The sequence below is a fragment of the Crinia signifera genome, chromosome 7 (genome assembly GCF_055691185.1).
Source record: "Crinia signifera chromosome 7, ASM5569118v1, whole genome shotgun sequence".
Classification (NCBI taxonomy): Eukaryota; Metazoa; Chordata; class Amphibia; order Anura; family Myobatrachidae; genus Crinia; species Crinia signifera.
Window position 1 is genome coordinate 95,294,947 of NC_139223.1, and position 15,803 is coordinate 95,310,749.

General features: G+C 44.3%; 1 protein-coding gene across 2 annotated transcripts in view; it reads right to left on the reverse strand.

Moving 5' to 3' along the window:
- Positions 1 to 15,803, reverse strand: part of DNAH7 (dynein axonemal heavy chain 7) — a 918,640-nt gene that overhangs the window by 761,545 nt on the left and 141,292 nt on the right. For both annotated transcript variants that reach the window (XM_083153498.1, XM_083153497.1), the window contains one exon: positions 221 to 293. In XM_083153498.1, coding sequence (XP_083009624.1) covers positions 221 to 293 — 73 coding nt within the window. The remainder of the gene's footprint in view (positions 1 to 220; positions 294 to 15,803) is intronic.

A 15,803-nucleotide genomic window follows, 5' to 3' on the forward strand; every position in this document is an offset into this window, starting at 1 on the left:
AGCAGCAGCAGCTGTCCCGACAGCTGTTTCAACTAAGCAACTGACCCCTGATGAAAATTGACATTGCTCAGTTGAAACAGCTAGCCCTAACCATCAGCATTCATAGAATGTCGACTGGATCCCATGTGCTGTATACAAATCTAAAATATATAATTCACAGTTACAGTAGTCTTGATTAGGTGGACACAACTGTTACGTAAAATAAAATAGCATGACTTACTCTAAATGGTGCGGCTCAATATCTTTTGAATTATCCTCATTTTTCTCTTGTGGGTCTTTCAAAACAAAGTCAACTAAAATAGAAATGTACGTATAATAATACTGTAATTATTATCATAATTCACAATATAAACCTATTCATATAATATATGTATAAATGGAGTTCTGAAATCACAATATTTAGGAAAACTTGTTACTATAAGGAATTATAACTATTTAACCGTTGCTTTCTGGAGTGTACAGCATTGTGATTTACTATGGTCACAGAACTTAGTGGCCTAAAATGTTAATACAATTGCAGTAGGTGGTACGTTATTTCATCATCATCATCATCCCTGATAATTAGTGACCCCTCAAAAAACAAAAAAAGTCTGATTGGATAGCCATTATTGGGCTATCCAAATAAAAATGTAAAGCTATGTAAGTGTAAAAAGCTATCTTTTTAAAACTGTCTTTTATATGGGCGATAATACATGGGATCCAGGATAAGTATCCAGATCCCATGTGTTAACATGGCTTGGGGGGCTGTATATTAGGGATTAGAATTTGCGTGTATAAACTACGATAAATGTGGGCATTGGGGATAATTCAATAGTCCTGGCAAATGAATTACAGTAGCTGCAGTAAACTTATCACACACAATAACTTAGATACTTATTTATACATAACAGTATCATAATAACAACCGACATTAAGGATAGGTGTTAACCTGTTAAACTATTTTAAACATTATGGGCAAAATTTACTAAGAATAAGAATGCATATGACTGGTATAGCCTGAGGGGAATTTACAAAGCAATCATATTTGACTGATTCGTATTTTCCAATGTCATATGTATTCAAAATTTTGCTGATACGAATTCGTATTTTCAGGGCCGGTCCTGGTTCCCAAAATACGGGGGACAAAATTAATTGGGGTCCCCCATATTTTGAGAACCAGTACCAGGCCCAACAAGCCAGCAGGGTAATGCCAAGCCAGGGAGACACTTATTATATAAGGTCCCATGGCCAAATCATTAACCCCTACTGACCAGTCAGCCTGGGCAGGGGTCCTGGGGAAGTGGGGAACTCCCCAATAAAGGGGTCCCCCCTCCAGAACTTACCTGCCCAGACGGAAGCCTTCTGCTGTCCCCAGTACCCCTGGGCTGTGAGTGCCAGGCTGATCGTAATGTAAAAGAAAGATTAAACTATTGTATATTGCTGTGGAACTATGAGTATACTGTATTTTCCAGGCGTATTTGGCAGGCAATTTGTGGCCGTATTTTCAATATGGCTGCTTGCAGGGGCGGATCCAGGATAAAATGACAGGGGGGCACCATGATAAAAGAGGGTTTGAGTGGGGGAGGGGCGGTGTTAGTGTTGCCAGTGTACATGCTAAGAGAGCGGTAGAGAGAGGGTGGGAATGGGATTAAAAATGGTTCTTATAGGAGCTTTTGGGTGCGCTGGGAGATAGGTACTCAGGTTCCTGTAAATTAATTCTGGAAATTAATGCTGCAGAAATACTGTTGATATACAGGATATATCACATCCAATTGCGGATAATTTGGTCGCAGCTGGATATTCAGAATACAGCATGCGCCACTCATAAACGTTAAATACACAGAGTTTTATGAAGGTGCTGATTAGATATTTGCCGCTGACAGCACTTGTATTATGTGGATAAAGGATTATGCATGCACTGATCTTTGATTTCATTGTAACCTCTTTTTTTATTTACTTATGTTTTGAAAGGCGTCTGGTTGCTGTGGAAACCCGCCCCACAACATCCCATCACGCACTAGCCTTTCCCCCACCGTGCGCTCCATCTGATCTCCTGGCGTGCGTTTCACCTGACCCCCACAGCGGAAGACGCGCGATATGCGTTCCGTCTGCATCCAATGGGAGCACAATACTTCCAGCCGCCTGCGTTCCAGTGGCATTTCCGGGTCTCAGAAAAGCTCCGTGATATGGAGATCGCGGAAGCCACGAACATCCAGCCTTCCCTTCCCTTTGAGAGAGTGCCTCTGTGTATGGAGGAGATCAGGCTTATTGTAGCTACCTCGAATCTTTACATCGATTTCAGGCATCATATTATGCCCTCATCTAAACCGGATGTGAGGGCGGGTTTCCATGACAACGGACACCGAACTCTTTATGGACTTCCTAAATATATTATAATTTGGTTTTTAATGTAATTTAAGGAAAATAACATATATTTAATATGTATTGTGGATACTTGCATTCGAATTTAATTAGAGATGGACAGCATAGAAGGAATGCTAATGTCACTTCCTGTCCTTCTCCTAATGGCTGTTCATTAGATAAATACTGGCTCTTCACTCCACTCTGACACAGCTTGATAAAGGTCATTTAGACCGAAACGCATAGATCCTGTCAGAGGAGAGTGAACAGCCACACACTTTTCTGGATGTATGTATTGTTTTTATTCCTCTTTTAAAAAAAAAAATTTTTGGTTTGTGAATTATCGTGTTGGATCTTGTAGTTTGGCCCACAAGGTCTATTGTATGGGACATGTACAAATAACTTTTTTGGGATTAAACTTTGTGGAGATACCTTTTTATCAAATTGGTTTCCTGGCTCTATTTGGCATAATCGCATACCAGCAGCTGATCTATTGCTAAAGAAACCGCTACGGGCTTGTTTCCCCCATTAAAAGGGGTGAGTAAGGTACGCCATTTTATATGGTGCCCAAATCATTTATGAAATTGTAAAGATTTATTGTATGGAGTTATATCTGGAAACTCTCTGTTTTATGGTATCTGGATCTTTGGAGTTACCGGGCCAGTAGATGTATACCGGATCTGCACAGTTGTATAACCTATTGCACCAGGGAGAAACACATGTAAAGAAACCTTTACAGGTTTGAAATCTTCTGATTACATTGTGAGTAGGGGTACGCCCTCTTTTTCTAAAGTAAAGAAACCTTTACATGTGTTCTTCAGTTTAAAAAAACGTAAGTGAGGCACGCTGTCAAAATTCATCATTTTTGTTCACTCACTCATATAATTTAAAACGAAAAAATTTGATCACACTTGAGTTTTCGACACAACTTATCTTCTTCCTTTGAGCACGTGTGAAAACAATTGATCACTTTACAACGGAGAAAAACCCTATTGAGAAGTGAAGTTCCCCAAGATCGTACCAAAGAAACCTTTATGAGAGGGATACCATCTCAAAACAACGTGAGTCTTGGTACGCCTGTGGGACTAAAACCTACCTACTTATTTAAATTATCACTTAATTAATGGTCTATACAAAGATACACACACACAATTTTTAAGTTTAATTGTTTATTGTTTATGTTTTTCCACTGAACACTATGATCCGGTAATCTATATCTGCGTGAGAACAACCTCTTCTCGACCTAAGGAGGAGCCTGTAACATAAGAAAAAAACTTCAAGTATTTTGTTGCGCCATTTTTCTATATCCCAATTCTTTCCAATTTTAATGTTATATAGAAGTTAAACTTCCCACTTTGGACTTTATACTTATAGACAGGGTGTCGTCCCCCCCCCCCCCCCCCCTTCCCTCTCTCTCTCTCTCCCCTCACCCTCCGGTACCTGTAGGAGGCCTGGGTGCTGCACCGCACCCTCCCTCCCGCAGGCTCTGTTATTTGAGCAGTATTGCTGGAGGCTATGTAGGATGTCAGCGAGGACATTGATCCTGTAGACGGCTGCCCTGGTACTTGTGGCTGGGCGCTGCAGCTATTCCTCAGTGCCGCATGCTCCATCATTCCAGCAGGGGCGGCTGTGGAGGATGGCAATTGCGGTGGTGGTGCTGATCCAGCAGCTGGCTCCCCCTGTACCTACAGGAGGGCTGGTCCCGAGCTCCTGCAGGCTCCATGTCAGTAGCTGCTGTTGCTATGAAAGGTGTCGGCTGTGCTGGGTGAGGCTGGCCCGCACAGTGTTTCTGGGAGGGAGCGGGAGCAGAGGGCACTAATACCGTACAGAAATGTGCACCGCATTTATTAGTGAAATATGGGCGTCTTATGGGCGTCATTCGGAACTACACAGGGGCGTAGTTTCAAAGTGGGCTAAACTGGGCGTAAACATGGGCGTGCACGAGGGAGTGCACTCATTCTGGTAGGCGTGCATTCGGACAGCACACCGAATGCACACGAACCAAAAGGCAAGAAATATGCGGTGTCCATAAGCAAGTATTTCTTTGCAGACACCACTCGGTCATGCGCTAGGCAATCGGAACGCCCAATCAGTACGGGCGCACCTCAACCAATGTCAGCTGAACACAATACAATCCACTCCTTTACTCATTACTCATTAATTACACTCTTCTCATTGCTTCAATTGGAACCATTGTAGCTTAAATGGACCATTACTAAACACACAAATATATGCTGCAGTTTTGACACACATTTACACTGCAACCAATGGACAGAACTTACTATCACTAATATAAATATACATGTCACTTCTACATTTACCAATTAAACCACACATTTGGGGATCAAAATATAATTTTTTTACAATAACGTCAAACAGAAAATGGAAAAATCATGTTTTTGGACACATGCAACAAATTAAAAGGTACCATAACAGGAATGTACAAAAATAAATCAAAATAAAACAATGTATTTTTGACATACATAGCCACAGCAGAATCATTAGGAACACATCAGGTGGCTTCACAACAAAAGTATAGCACCAACACTTCAAGTACAGCAGACAGTAATGGTTGCCGAAAGAGGGCAACAGGGGAACCAAACAAGACATTCGAACCGAGGGCAAATGTGGGTACCCTCTGCACGGGATTGGACACAGGAAGCTGACACACACAGCTAAATGAAAGATTTGGGAAGACATAAGGGTGGAGATTAATGCGGACACAAGTTTATTTTCTGGCACGTTTGGGCCTGGTAGGCTCCTTGCCATGTGCAGCAGCTCCTCGGCCACGGCCACGTTGGGATGGTGGCCCAGGTGGAGCAGATGCTGGTGAAGGGGGGATGGTGTTCCCCCTCTGCCAGCAGGGAGTGCTGGTGGAAATGCACCAGAAACGGATGACAATAGGGCCCTATTGCTGGAAACTAGCTCCACCATAAGCTCATTATGGTGGAGGAGGAGGTCATTTTGGCGCAGGGCTTGATCTGCCAGCACCTGCAGGCTTGCAGCTATGGACTGCTGGGTGCCAGCCATGGCCTGCTGGGCCTCAGCAATAGCCTGCTGGCTCCCAGCTATTGCCTGCTGGGTGCTGACCAAACCCTGCATAACCTCCTCGGTCCTACGCATCCGCTCTGATGCTAACTCTCCCTGCTGGTGAATCTGCCCAAGCATCTGCACCCACCTGTCGTAATCCGTTTCGGCCGTTGGCTGCTGCTGCTGCACATGGCTGCCACTGGTTGCAGGTGGCACAGACTCCTCCACCTCCTGAAGACTTGCATGACCAAACGGCGGGGATGCTGGTGAAAGAGAAAATTACAATTACAACACATTCCAAGAAAATTAGTACAAACTACTTATGCCATGCCAAATAATTACCTTCAACAAAAGCAGCAAAGACTTCCGCTGGGGCCTCGCTATCCATGTTGCTCACCCCCGGACCTCCTCTATTGCAATACAGCACTCGGCCATCTCCTCCAGGGGGGTGAGCTTCAGCCGGCCTGGCATGGGGCCAGCCCCAGAGGTGTGGCTGTGTTCCCACCGTTTGGTCAGTTTCTTCTTAAGGTTGGTTTTGAAGTCATGCCACCTGCAATCAAAGTTTACATATTACTACATGTGACATGGCAATCATGTCTGTTGCTCCTAGCAACGTGACCGACCATTTACCAACTCCATCTAACATCTAATTAAAACATTACTGGTCTTGTACTGCTCAAATGTAACACACATGAACTTGCCTCTTCTTTACGTGCTCCGCCTCACGAACTTGTGGAGCTACCGCATTAATCTCCACAGTTATGTCCTCCCAAATCTTCCATCTACTTGTGTGTGTCAACCTGTCCTGTGGACACTCTATCCAATCCCGTGCACGGGGTACCAGTATGGCAAGCTCCTGCGGTTCGAATTGCATGTTCCTGCTGCTTGGTTCCTCTGTTGGCTTCTTTCGGCCACGCCCACGGCCACCTGTCGCTGTACTTAAAGTGCTGGCCAGGCTACTCTGTTGGGAAGCCACCTGCTGTGTTTCCAATGATTCTGCTGAGGCAGAAGATGGCCCAGCTGCAGATTAGCCTGATGTTGCTGGGCCAGCTGCCTGCTCTTCTCCCACTGGCTGGTCTGTGGTGAGGGGCACATAGGAGGTGCTGGAGTCCAGGCGAGCAAAGAGTTCCTGGCACTCCTGGTCTCCCCCAGATTGAGATCCAGCCATGTTTGCAACAACATTTTGGTTTTCTAGCACACCTTTATATACTATTTCTGTCATTGGCGTACTTCAGCCACACCCTGCGTTCTTTGCGGCAGCGTTCCGAACGGCAGCGTACACCGTGCGGCGCATAGGCCACGCCCATACCAGCGGACAAACAAAGGTACAAAACCAGGCATACTTTCAAAGTCTGATTTAGTACTTATTTGCAGATTTGAACACCAATAAACACCTACAACTGTGGCCAGACATGAAATCTATATGTTAATGTTCATTTGTACTGTGCACTTGTTTGGTATGTACAACAAATGACACTAACCCATTCCATATGTTAATCCAGTCCACCACTCAGGCAATAGTAATCAGTGCTTGCATCCAAATCACATGTGAAAGGTCTCTCAATACTGCCTTGATGCTAGGTACATTTCATTCCACATCTCTAGTGTGGGCCGGTAGAAGGTAAGTGTTTACATGGCACCATGGCCTAATATTGGGAAAAGGTCTTGCACTATTTGCTATGTTTCTGGTGTATAGCTTTCACACTAATAAAGCTGTCTATTTTAGTACCTTGTAGAGTTATGTGTAACTGGATAGTGTTGCACACTATTTCACCTGTTGTTTTCATCCATGTTTGGTGAGTATAATGGTTTCCCAACTTCTTTCACCCTGTCTGTTTTGTACATACTAAGTAATGCCAAGGTCAGCTCAGCGATGCAAAGCTACAGCAAGTGTTGTTTTGCGATGCAATGTTTTAGCCGTCTGTTGTGGCGCATACACGCTGTTAATGTAAAAATGAACAATAAAGTTAATACCAAATATCAGTGTGAACAACCAATTACAGGACATGATTGCTTGTATTGCGCCATTGCTAAGATGGCGGCCTATGGGAGAGCAGCCCCATTTTCGCCTGCGGAGCTCAGGGCACTGGTCTCCGTTATGGAGACCAGGCTGGGGCGTGCGGGCCCATTCATCACCAACAGGCAGAAGCGTAATGCTTATGCCACGGCCCGCCGCCGCATATTCACACGCACCCAGGTGCGGAGGACCATCGCTCAGCTGGAGCGGCGATGGTCAGACCTGAGGCGTCGACAGCCAGATTTGCTCCAGCGAATCAGGGCCAGGATTGCACGATGTGAGTGTTTACACATTAAATGGGCATTTGTACATTATTGCTTACATGACCTTTTTTAAGCCAATAAGGTAACCTGGCTGATCATGAGTTAAACATGGCATACACTATATGTGTGCTACTTCCTGTTTGACATCCTGTAATGTGGATATAATATGTAATTGTCTAGGAGTATTGTTTGTGATGCATACAATGGGCCAAATGTCACAACATAACTGCCATGTTACAGGCTGTGTTTGATAAAAGCCAGTAAGGAGCTGATTGGCTGGACATTTATCTCTACTTATCACCTTTGCATTTCTTGCTTGTTAAGGCTTAATACATCTGTCCCAATGACCCCTAATTGGCACTTATGTTTTTTTTCCTCCAACACAGCACGGGATCGAGCACGACAGGCCCGGGAGGAGGCAGAGGCGGCCCAGGCCCAGGAGGAGGTGACAGAGGAGATGGCCGAGGAGGTGGTGTCTGAGGAAGGGGAGGCGGAGGAAGTGGAGGCGGAGGAGGTGCCGGAGGAAGGGGAGGAAGTGGAGGAGGAGGTGGTGGCAGTGGAGGAGGAGGTGGTGCCAGTGGAGGAGGAGGTGGTGGCAGCTGAGGAGGCCCGGGAAGAAGAGGAGGAGGTGGAGCTAGAGGAGGATGAGGAGGCCTGTGAGGTGGTGCAGGCGCCCGAAATTGGTATGTATACATAAAGAATCATTATTCCTTTTCTCATCTACTATTTGCTATGTAGCACTGGTGATTCAATTGTGTTTTAAAATACTATAAAGTCATAAAACAAACTGGGTAGCAACAGACACACTTAGGGGTTAGATAGGGTGCCCAAACCATCCCTTTCATCCTGGACACATATTAATGACACAGGTTGTGGGGATGGCTTTCAGGTCGATTTTAAGTGCCACTGAACCTGTGTAGTTAATCTGTATCCTGGAAGAAAGGGATGACGTGCTCATCTAAGGGTTACATGTCCCTGCTGCAAGCGTACAATCTGTAGTCTCATATAGGTGCATTGAGTTTACAGTTGATTGATATTTCTAAACTAGATTAAGTATGGCATAAATGGAGTATGGACAGGCATGGCTTAGAATGGAGTCACAAGTGGTCAGTGCCCCTGGGCCCTCCTCTAGCTAACCGCCCCCTGCAGTCTGCATGTATTGTTGCCACCATAATTTTTGGTTCATTATGTCTTAATAATGATTTTGTGCATGGGAGTGGGTTAGTGCTGCAGCTTCACCTACCTGGCATTATGACAATGATTTATGGAGCAGACCATCAGCAGGCAAGCCATGCTTGATTGCACAAATGTACTTTGCATTCCTGAGAGTTGACTAAGTCCCATGCCACGTTGCATCAGAGAACAGACACTGAGCGCTTTTTGATGAGTTGTTATTGGTGGAGCTCATGACATGCTTCTCAGATCTTAGTCATGGGTGGGTTTGGATTCAGAAGGAGCACTATGACTGTGAGGTGTTCTACAGAGTAAAGGGTAGAGGGAAAAAAACAGGCTTTCCATCTAGTATGTATGCATGTATGTATAGATGTATGTGTCATATATAGTTATATATGTCTCTCTCTCTCTCTATATATATATATATATATATATATATATATATACACACACCTGTCACCTTGCATTTATTAAATTTATGTATGACTATGTTAAATGTCTTCATGAATATCATTACTAATTGTACCCCCTTTAACATGCCCACAAATGAGCCTACCCAAGCAGATGAGGGTGTCCGTGGGGCCCTCCTGCGTCTCAGGGCACACATGCAGCTGGTCCTGGCCGATCTGCAGGACCTAACAGACCTGCTACTTTGATTTTTTTTTTTTTTTCAAAATGTTGTACATAAAATAAATAGTTGTTAACAGTTAGAAGTTGTCTGTGTGTTTTTTTTACATTAAACAGTATATGTGTAAATTGTTTAGAATATTTTTAATTAGCAAAAGGTACATACTGTATATAGATGTATGTTATGTTCACATGATGTAAGGGCTAATGTCTGTAATGAATGTAGTAGTAATGTGTTTAAGTATGTATTAGGATTTAATTGATTCCAATAGGAAGCAAACACTTTTTAATGAGGTTGCCTAATTGCATAAGTGTGTCATGTGATCGATTTCGGAGGTCAGATAAGAGTGGTGATTTATGGCCGCGTTTTAACTTGGCTCCCCGCTGCACTGGGCTAATCCACGGCCATCCACCCTGAAAACAGCACAAATCTCAAAGGGAATCTGACAAGCTTTCTCCCCACCACCTGAGGAGAAGTTTGAGCCGTGTATAATAGCACAGCGTGCTTTCTAAGCCCCCGGAGTCTGGCCTCCATCGTCAGGAGGCCTGCATGACTGCCTTAGACTACCCAGGCGTGATACGCTCCCATGCTCCCTCACCTGTGGAGGACGGCTGGAACTGACACCTGCATTCCAGCGGCGAGGCGAAGAAGAGGTGACGGGACACAGCGTGGGGAGCCCGCGTAGGCTGCCGCCCGGAGCTCCGATCCGTCCGGTATCAGAAGGGATCGTCACAGTCGCGGGCCTTGTGACGCGAGAGCCGCTACCCAGCCGCCTGTGACGGAGACCGGCGCAGAGAGGAGACCGACCCCAGACAAACGAAGGCGGTGAGTCACCCTCTGCCTGACCCGCGTGGGGGAGAGCCAGTGAAGTGCGGTAAGACACCGCTCCTGTACGCCGCCCTGCCTGCCATATAGAACGTCCACACGGACACATGCCCCAGAAGTAACCTCAATAGAGCCTGCCGACCCTAGCCCCAGGAGATGTAGTGTGGGGGGCCCTGATATATCAGCACAAGGGGAATAAGGAAAAGTATGGAGTGATAAGACGTGGGGCCACCCCCCTGAAAATCAGCAGTCTAACTATAAAAGCCTCCACCTCACCAAGGAAGGCCTAACGGGGACCCCAATAAACTCATTGTACACTGCTGCATAATAAATCCGGATGGGTCACTTTTGAATGATTCTTGGGCTACCAACAGGCTCTGAAGGGGCTTCTAACCAGGACACTGAGGATCTCAGAGGAGTGACAGAGTGCAACAATTTCCCACTTGCAGATTCACAGCTGCACACAGTACCAGCTATATTACCAGGTTGAGCAATAAAGAGGTATCCTTAAACAAGGAAACCGAGTGATACTCTGCTATAGTGGTATCCCCTGGCATATAAAAGGAACTTGTGACTGGACATTTCCCCATTTACAGGGTTTTGGCGCCACCTGATGGCCAATTTCACGAATTTCATCCTTCCTCCAGGCCCCACTATAGAAATTGACATCACAGACCTTGTTTGATGGAATATCATCAAATATAATACCTGTTTAATACTACTATAAAATAACTTTTGGACTTTTTGACTACATTCTCTCCTCAAGGATACAGATACCGCATCGCTTAGTGTATATTGAAGAGGATACCCAACCCACTTTATACTTTCCAAAACAAAGCATCTTGATATTTCCAGCTGTTGGGATACAGCAAATAATTCTGCTTTCAATCGTTATTCTAAAAGTTATCACCTTCTAACCTTATCGCCTGAACTTAAGCACAGACTTGTATTGCTTTATTTCACTTTAACCTCTACCTTATTTATACAGTGAGAACTGCCGATACTGAATGCTTGGTCTGCTGGGTCTCTCAGAACAGCTCCAGATAAGATACACCCACTTCCATTCTGTAAGGTATTACCCTCACTGTGTATTGTATTCCTGTTGGGTGTGTATACGGACAGCGGGATAGCCTGGTGGACTAGATCGCTACGCTAAGTATACAAGTCAATTCTTGATAAATTGTCAAGTCTAACTATTCTAATGTAAACACCAATATGTAAGTTGTGGGTAAGAGTGTGCACACACCATCCTGACACTAAAATACACCTTTTTCTCTGGTCCAGGTAATGTCTGGTATGGACAGATTCCTGGGTAAAAATAATACTCCAAACATGCCCAAACGCCAAACAGCTCAAAAAGCAGGTCCCTCCCACCAACCCCCATCCCCCGCCAACTCTCAGAGACGGGAGGATAGTTCTAGCCCGAGTCACTTGGGTATACCTTCTCCAGCGGATAACGCCAGGGAGGTTATTAATATACTGATGCCCCTAATTGACAAAAGATTTGAAGATCTTCATGCACGGCTTGATGCATCACTAGCTAAAATTGATAATAATACAGCTAGAATTGTGAATCTTGAACAACGCACGAGTGACAACGAAGACTCAATGCATGAGTTAAGACAGGAGCTAGATGCCAAATCGGCGCTGATCCAAAACATGTCAGAAAAACTTGATGATCTCGAAAATCGCAATAGAAGATGCAATTTGCGATTTATAGGGGTACCAGAGTCTGTACCAGACTCCCAACTCTCTGATTACATTAGCGTACTGATCCCGAGAAACCTGGGTCTAAATGTAGAGGAATCACCCATACAAATAGAAAGAGCACACAGAATAGGGATGGGGCGTAGAGGTAGAGACGAGCGTCCCAGGCCTGTCATAGCAAAATTCTTAGATTACAGAGAAAAAGAAAAAGTACTACAGGCATACCGTGCTAAACCAGACCTCAAAATTGAAGGGCAGAGGGTTTTGGTCTTCCAGGACTTCTCAGTCCTGGTATCACAAAAACGCAGAGCTTTCTCAGAGGTTTGCAAAATGCTGGTATCTAAAAATATCAGATTCGCCCTTTTATATCCAGCAAAGCTCAGAGTGATTGAGAATGGTCGCCCAATCATATTCTCAGACCCCGCTCAAGCCAAATTGTATTTTGCAGCAGCCAGGCCGCCCTCTCCTGCCCGTGCTAATGAGGATTCTAATGATAATGGATGAATATATGCCGACTTTAAAACACAAAAGGCCCAGGATCCAGATCAGTTATATTATCAAGTAATAACACTAATATCTATGGAATGACCCATGTGTCACTCTTGAAAATCACCTTAAAGAGAAAATACGTGTAGAAATATATTTGAATCTACTGCTCCCTCTCCCTGATATTTTAGGGATTCAACTTTGAAACCCAATCTTTATAATATTCCAAGTTAATATTCCAAGTTCAACAATCTCACCTACTTGATATCTATTGTTTGTTCGTGTTATATGTTAGATCCTATGGGCCAGGACCACTGTGTCAGAAATGTATGTTCAGTTTCAAAGTTCAGTTTGTGGCACACTATGCCCGCAATGATTTGAATGGTATAATATGTATACTACTGTTATGTTAATGCTCTGGAGCATCCCCCAAATTCCACTGGGGAATCCTCCGAAATTTCGAGGGGAACAAGGTTTAGTTCCTCACCTAAAGTTAACTCTACAAAAAATGTTGTGCATTGTAATGTTGTTCACAAGGTTTTGTCTCTCTGTACGCCTCTCCGAGTGTATTGCTGGCCGGAGGGAGATCCAAATTTGGGTCTTCTCGGCTTTACGTTTGGAGGGGGAGGGCCTGTGGGGGGGTAGACCTCCCGTTGAACCCTGCTCCCGACTACTCAACTCCAACTTTAGACCACCATGACTTCCCCAACATTAACAGCGGAGATGGCTCCGCCGCCTAAAAGGCCTAATCTGTCTCTAGTCTCCTGGAATGTGGGAGGTCTCAACACGCCCCTAAAGAGGAAAAAAGTAGTGACCCACTTACGCAAAAGCCACCCAGCGGTTACCTTTCTTCAGGAGACACACTGGGTGGCGGAGGAAACCTCCACATTGCGTGCCCCCTGGATAGCTGAATGTTTATCGGCCCCATATAAATCTAAATCGAGAGGGGTTGCAATTCTGTTCCATAAAAATCTAAAATACACCATTCTACACACAATACTAGACCCCAATGGGAGATATATTTTAGTTGACGTAACTATAGAAGGCACAAACTACACCCTAGTGAATGTATATGCTCCCAATGTGGGGACAGGTACATTCCTACGTAAACTTATCCATATCCTAGCATCCAGAACCTGTTACCCACTTATAGTTGGGGGAGACTTTAATGCGGTTTCAGACCCAGTGATAGACAGATCCCCGCCAGTAGCGAGGCAAGCTTCCCCGGGTTGGAAGGAAATGCAGGAACTTAGAGAAACACTGCAACTCAGTGATCCTTGGCGCCTCTTGAATTAAACAGATCACTCATACACCCACCTCTCTAGGGCCCACGGCTCTTTGTCTAGAATAGACTGTATACTAATATCCAACTCATTACTATGCAAACTCAAATCAACAGCATTAAAAGACATAGTAATTTCAGACCATGCCCCGGTCATCCTAGAGAGGTGGTGTGATTCAATGGAGGCATGCAGCCCTAATTGGCGTTTCCCGGAGTATTTAGCTAAGTCGGAGGACTTTAAAAAATTTCTGAAAACCACATGGTCTAATTTCTTAGACGATAATATCGAACACTGGGACAACCCGGTGTTACTCTGGGAGACGTCAAAGGCGGTGATGCGGGGATACATAATGAGTTATGTCTCAAAACTACGTAAAGATAACAAAAGGAACTACTGCTCCTTGCAATCTGCAGCCAGCGAAAGTTTCGATAGATACAAAAACTCGCCCACGAGCGAAAATATGGAAACCTACTTAAGAGATAGAAAATTACTAGAAACCTTTCTAACAGCTCAGGCCCAGCAAAGAATAGACTACACAAAGAATACATATTACAGATGGGGTAATAAGGGGGGAAAATTACTAGCGGCAATGTCCAGACCCTGGAAAAAAAGAACTTATATTAATGCTATAAAAGACTATTCCTCAAACAAGATTGTAACCCAAACTAAAGATATTTTAAGATGCTTTCATAGTTTCTATCAGGACCTGTATAGTCCCATCCCCCACCAGCCCTTACTGAGCCAATCCATGCTTAAGAGCGCAAATCTTCCCAAACTCACTCAAGAACAGAACGAGGGCCTGACGGGAGTAATAACAGAAGAGGAACTTACAAGGGTTCTTAAAACGCTCAAACCAAATAAAGCTCCTGGCCCAGACGGGTACACGGGATCCTATTACAAAATACTTCACACCGAAATAACCCCTTCCCTTCTGGAACTATATAATAATATATACCAAAACAAACCAAATTACCCCTCCTTCACCAATGCTTATACTACATTGATACCAAAACCAAATAGAGATCCGCTCCGAGTAGACTCATACCGTCCAATAACGCTACTTAATGTAGACTTCAAGATACTCTCCAAAATCATAGCAAATAGGCTACAAGATATACTACCTGATTTATTAACCTCCCACCAATTGGGCTTTGTGCGGGGACGCCACTCGGTCAAGGCCATTCGTACGGCCATAGCTGCAACAGATAGGTAATCAAGAGGTTAGGGTCTCTGCTTTTGCAGATGACTTGATGTTATACATCGATAAACCCAGCGAATCCCTACAGAATATTCTAAAGTTGCTAAAAGACTTCGGGATTGTGTCAGGTTTCGAAATAAATTTAACTAATCAATAGGACTATACTTAACCCCAGGAATCTCTCACCCTAGATGGGCACTCACCTACCCCTAAAATGGGCAACTTCCTATATAGTGTATCTAGGGGTGAAACTCCCTAAAAACCCGGCCGATCTATATAGAGTCAATGTCACGGAAGCCATTAAAGTCATTGCCGCAGAACTAGACAAATGGAAGACACGGTCTCTATCATACTTAGGCAGAGCCAATTTAATTAAAATGACAACATTCCCGCGACTTCTGTACATATTGCAGTCTCTCCCTATTATGTTGAATAATCCAGATATCAATAAAATAAACAGTCTGTTCAGGAGTTTTATATGGAGGGGGAAAAAACCCCGAATAGCATTAATAAAATTACAACAACCAAAGATAAATGGGGGGATAAATTTCCCCAATGTTCAGGCATATAACTATGCGACCCTGCTACGCTTTCTGCGTGACTGGTTACATAATGGGGAAACCTACGCTAACACGTGAATTGAAAAGCAATTCTTACCAGATGGTAATTTAGTAAGCTTTCTTCATAAATTTGAAGCTGAAATCCCACAATCTATCAAAGACAATCCACTACTGTGGACAATTTATAAATTATGGCACAAGCTGAGACATGCAAAACACTTGAATTCACACCACTCACTATTCCTAACATTCGTGGGCAATGAAGACTTCCAGCATGGAGAGGCTGCGTTCCC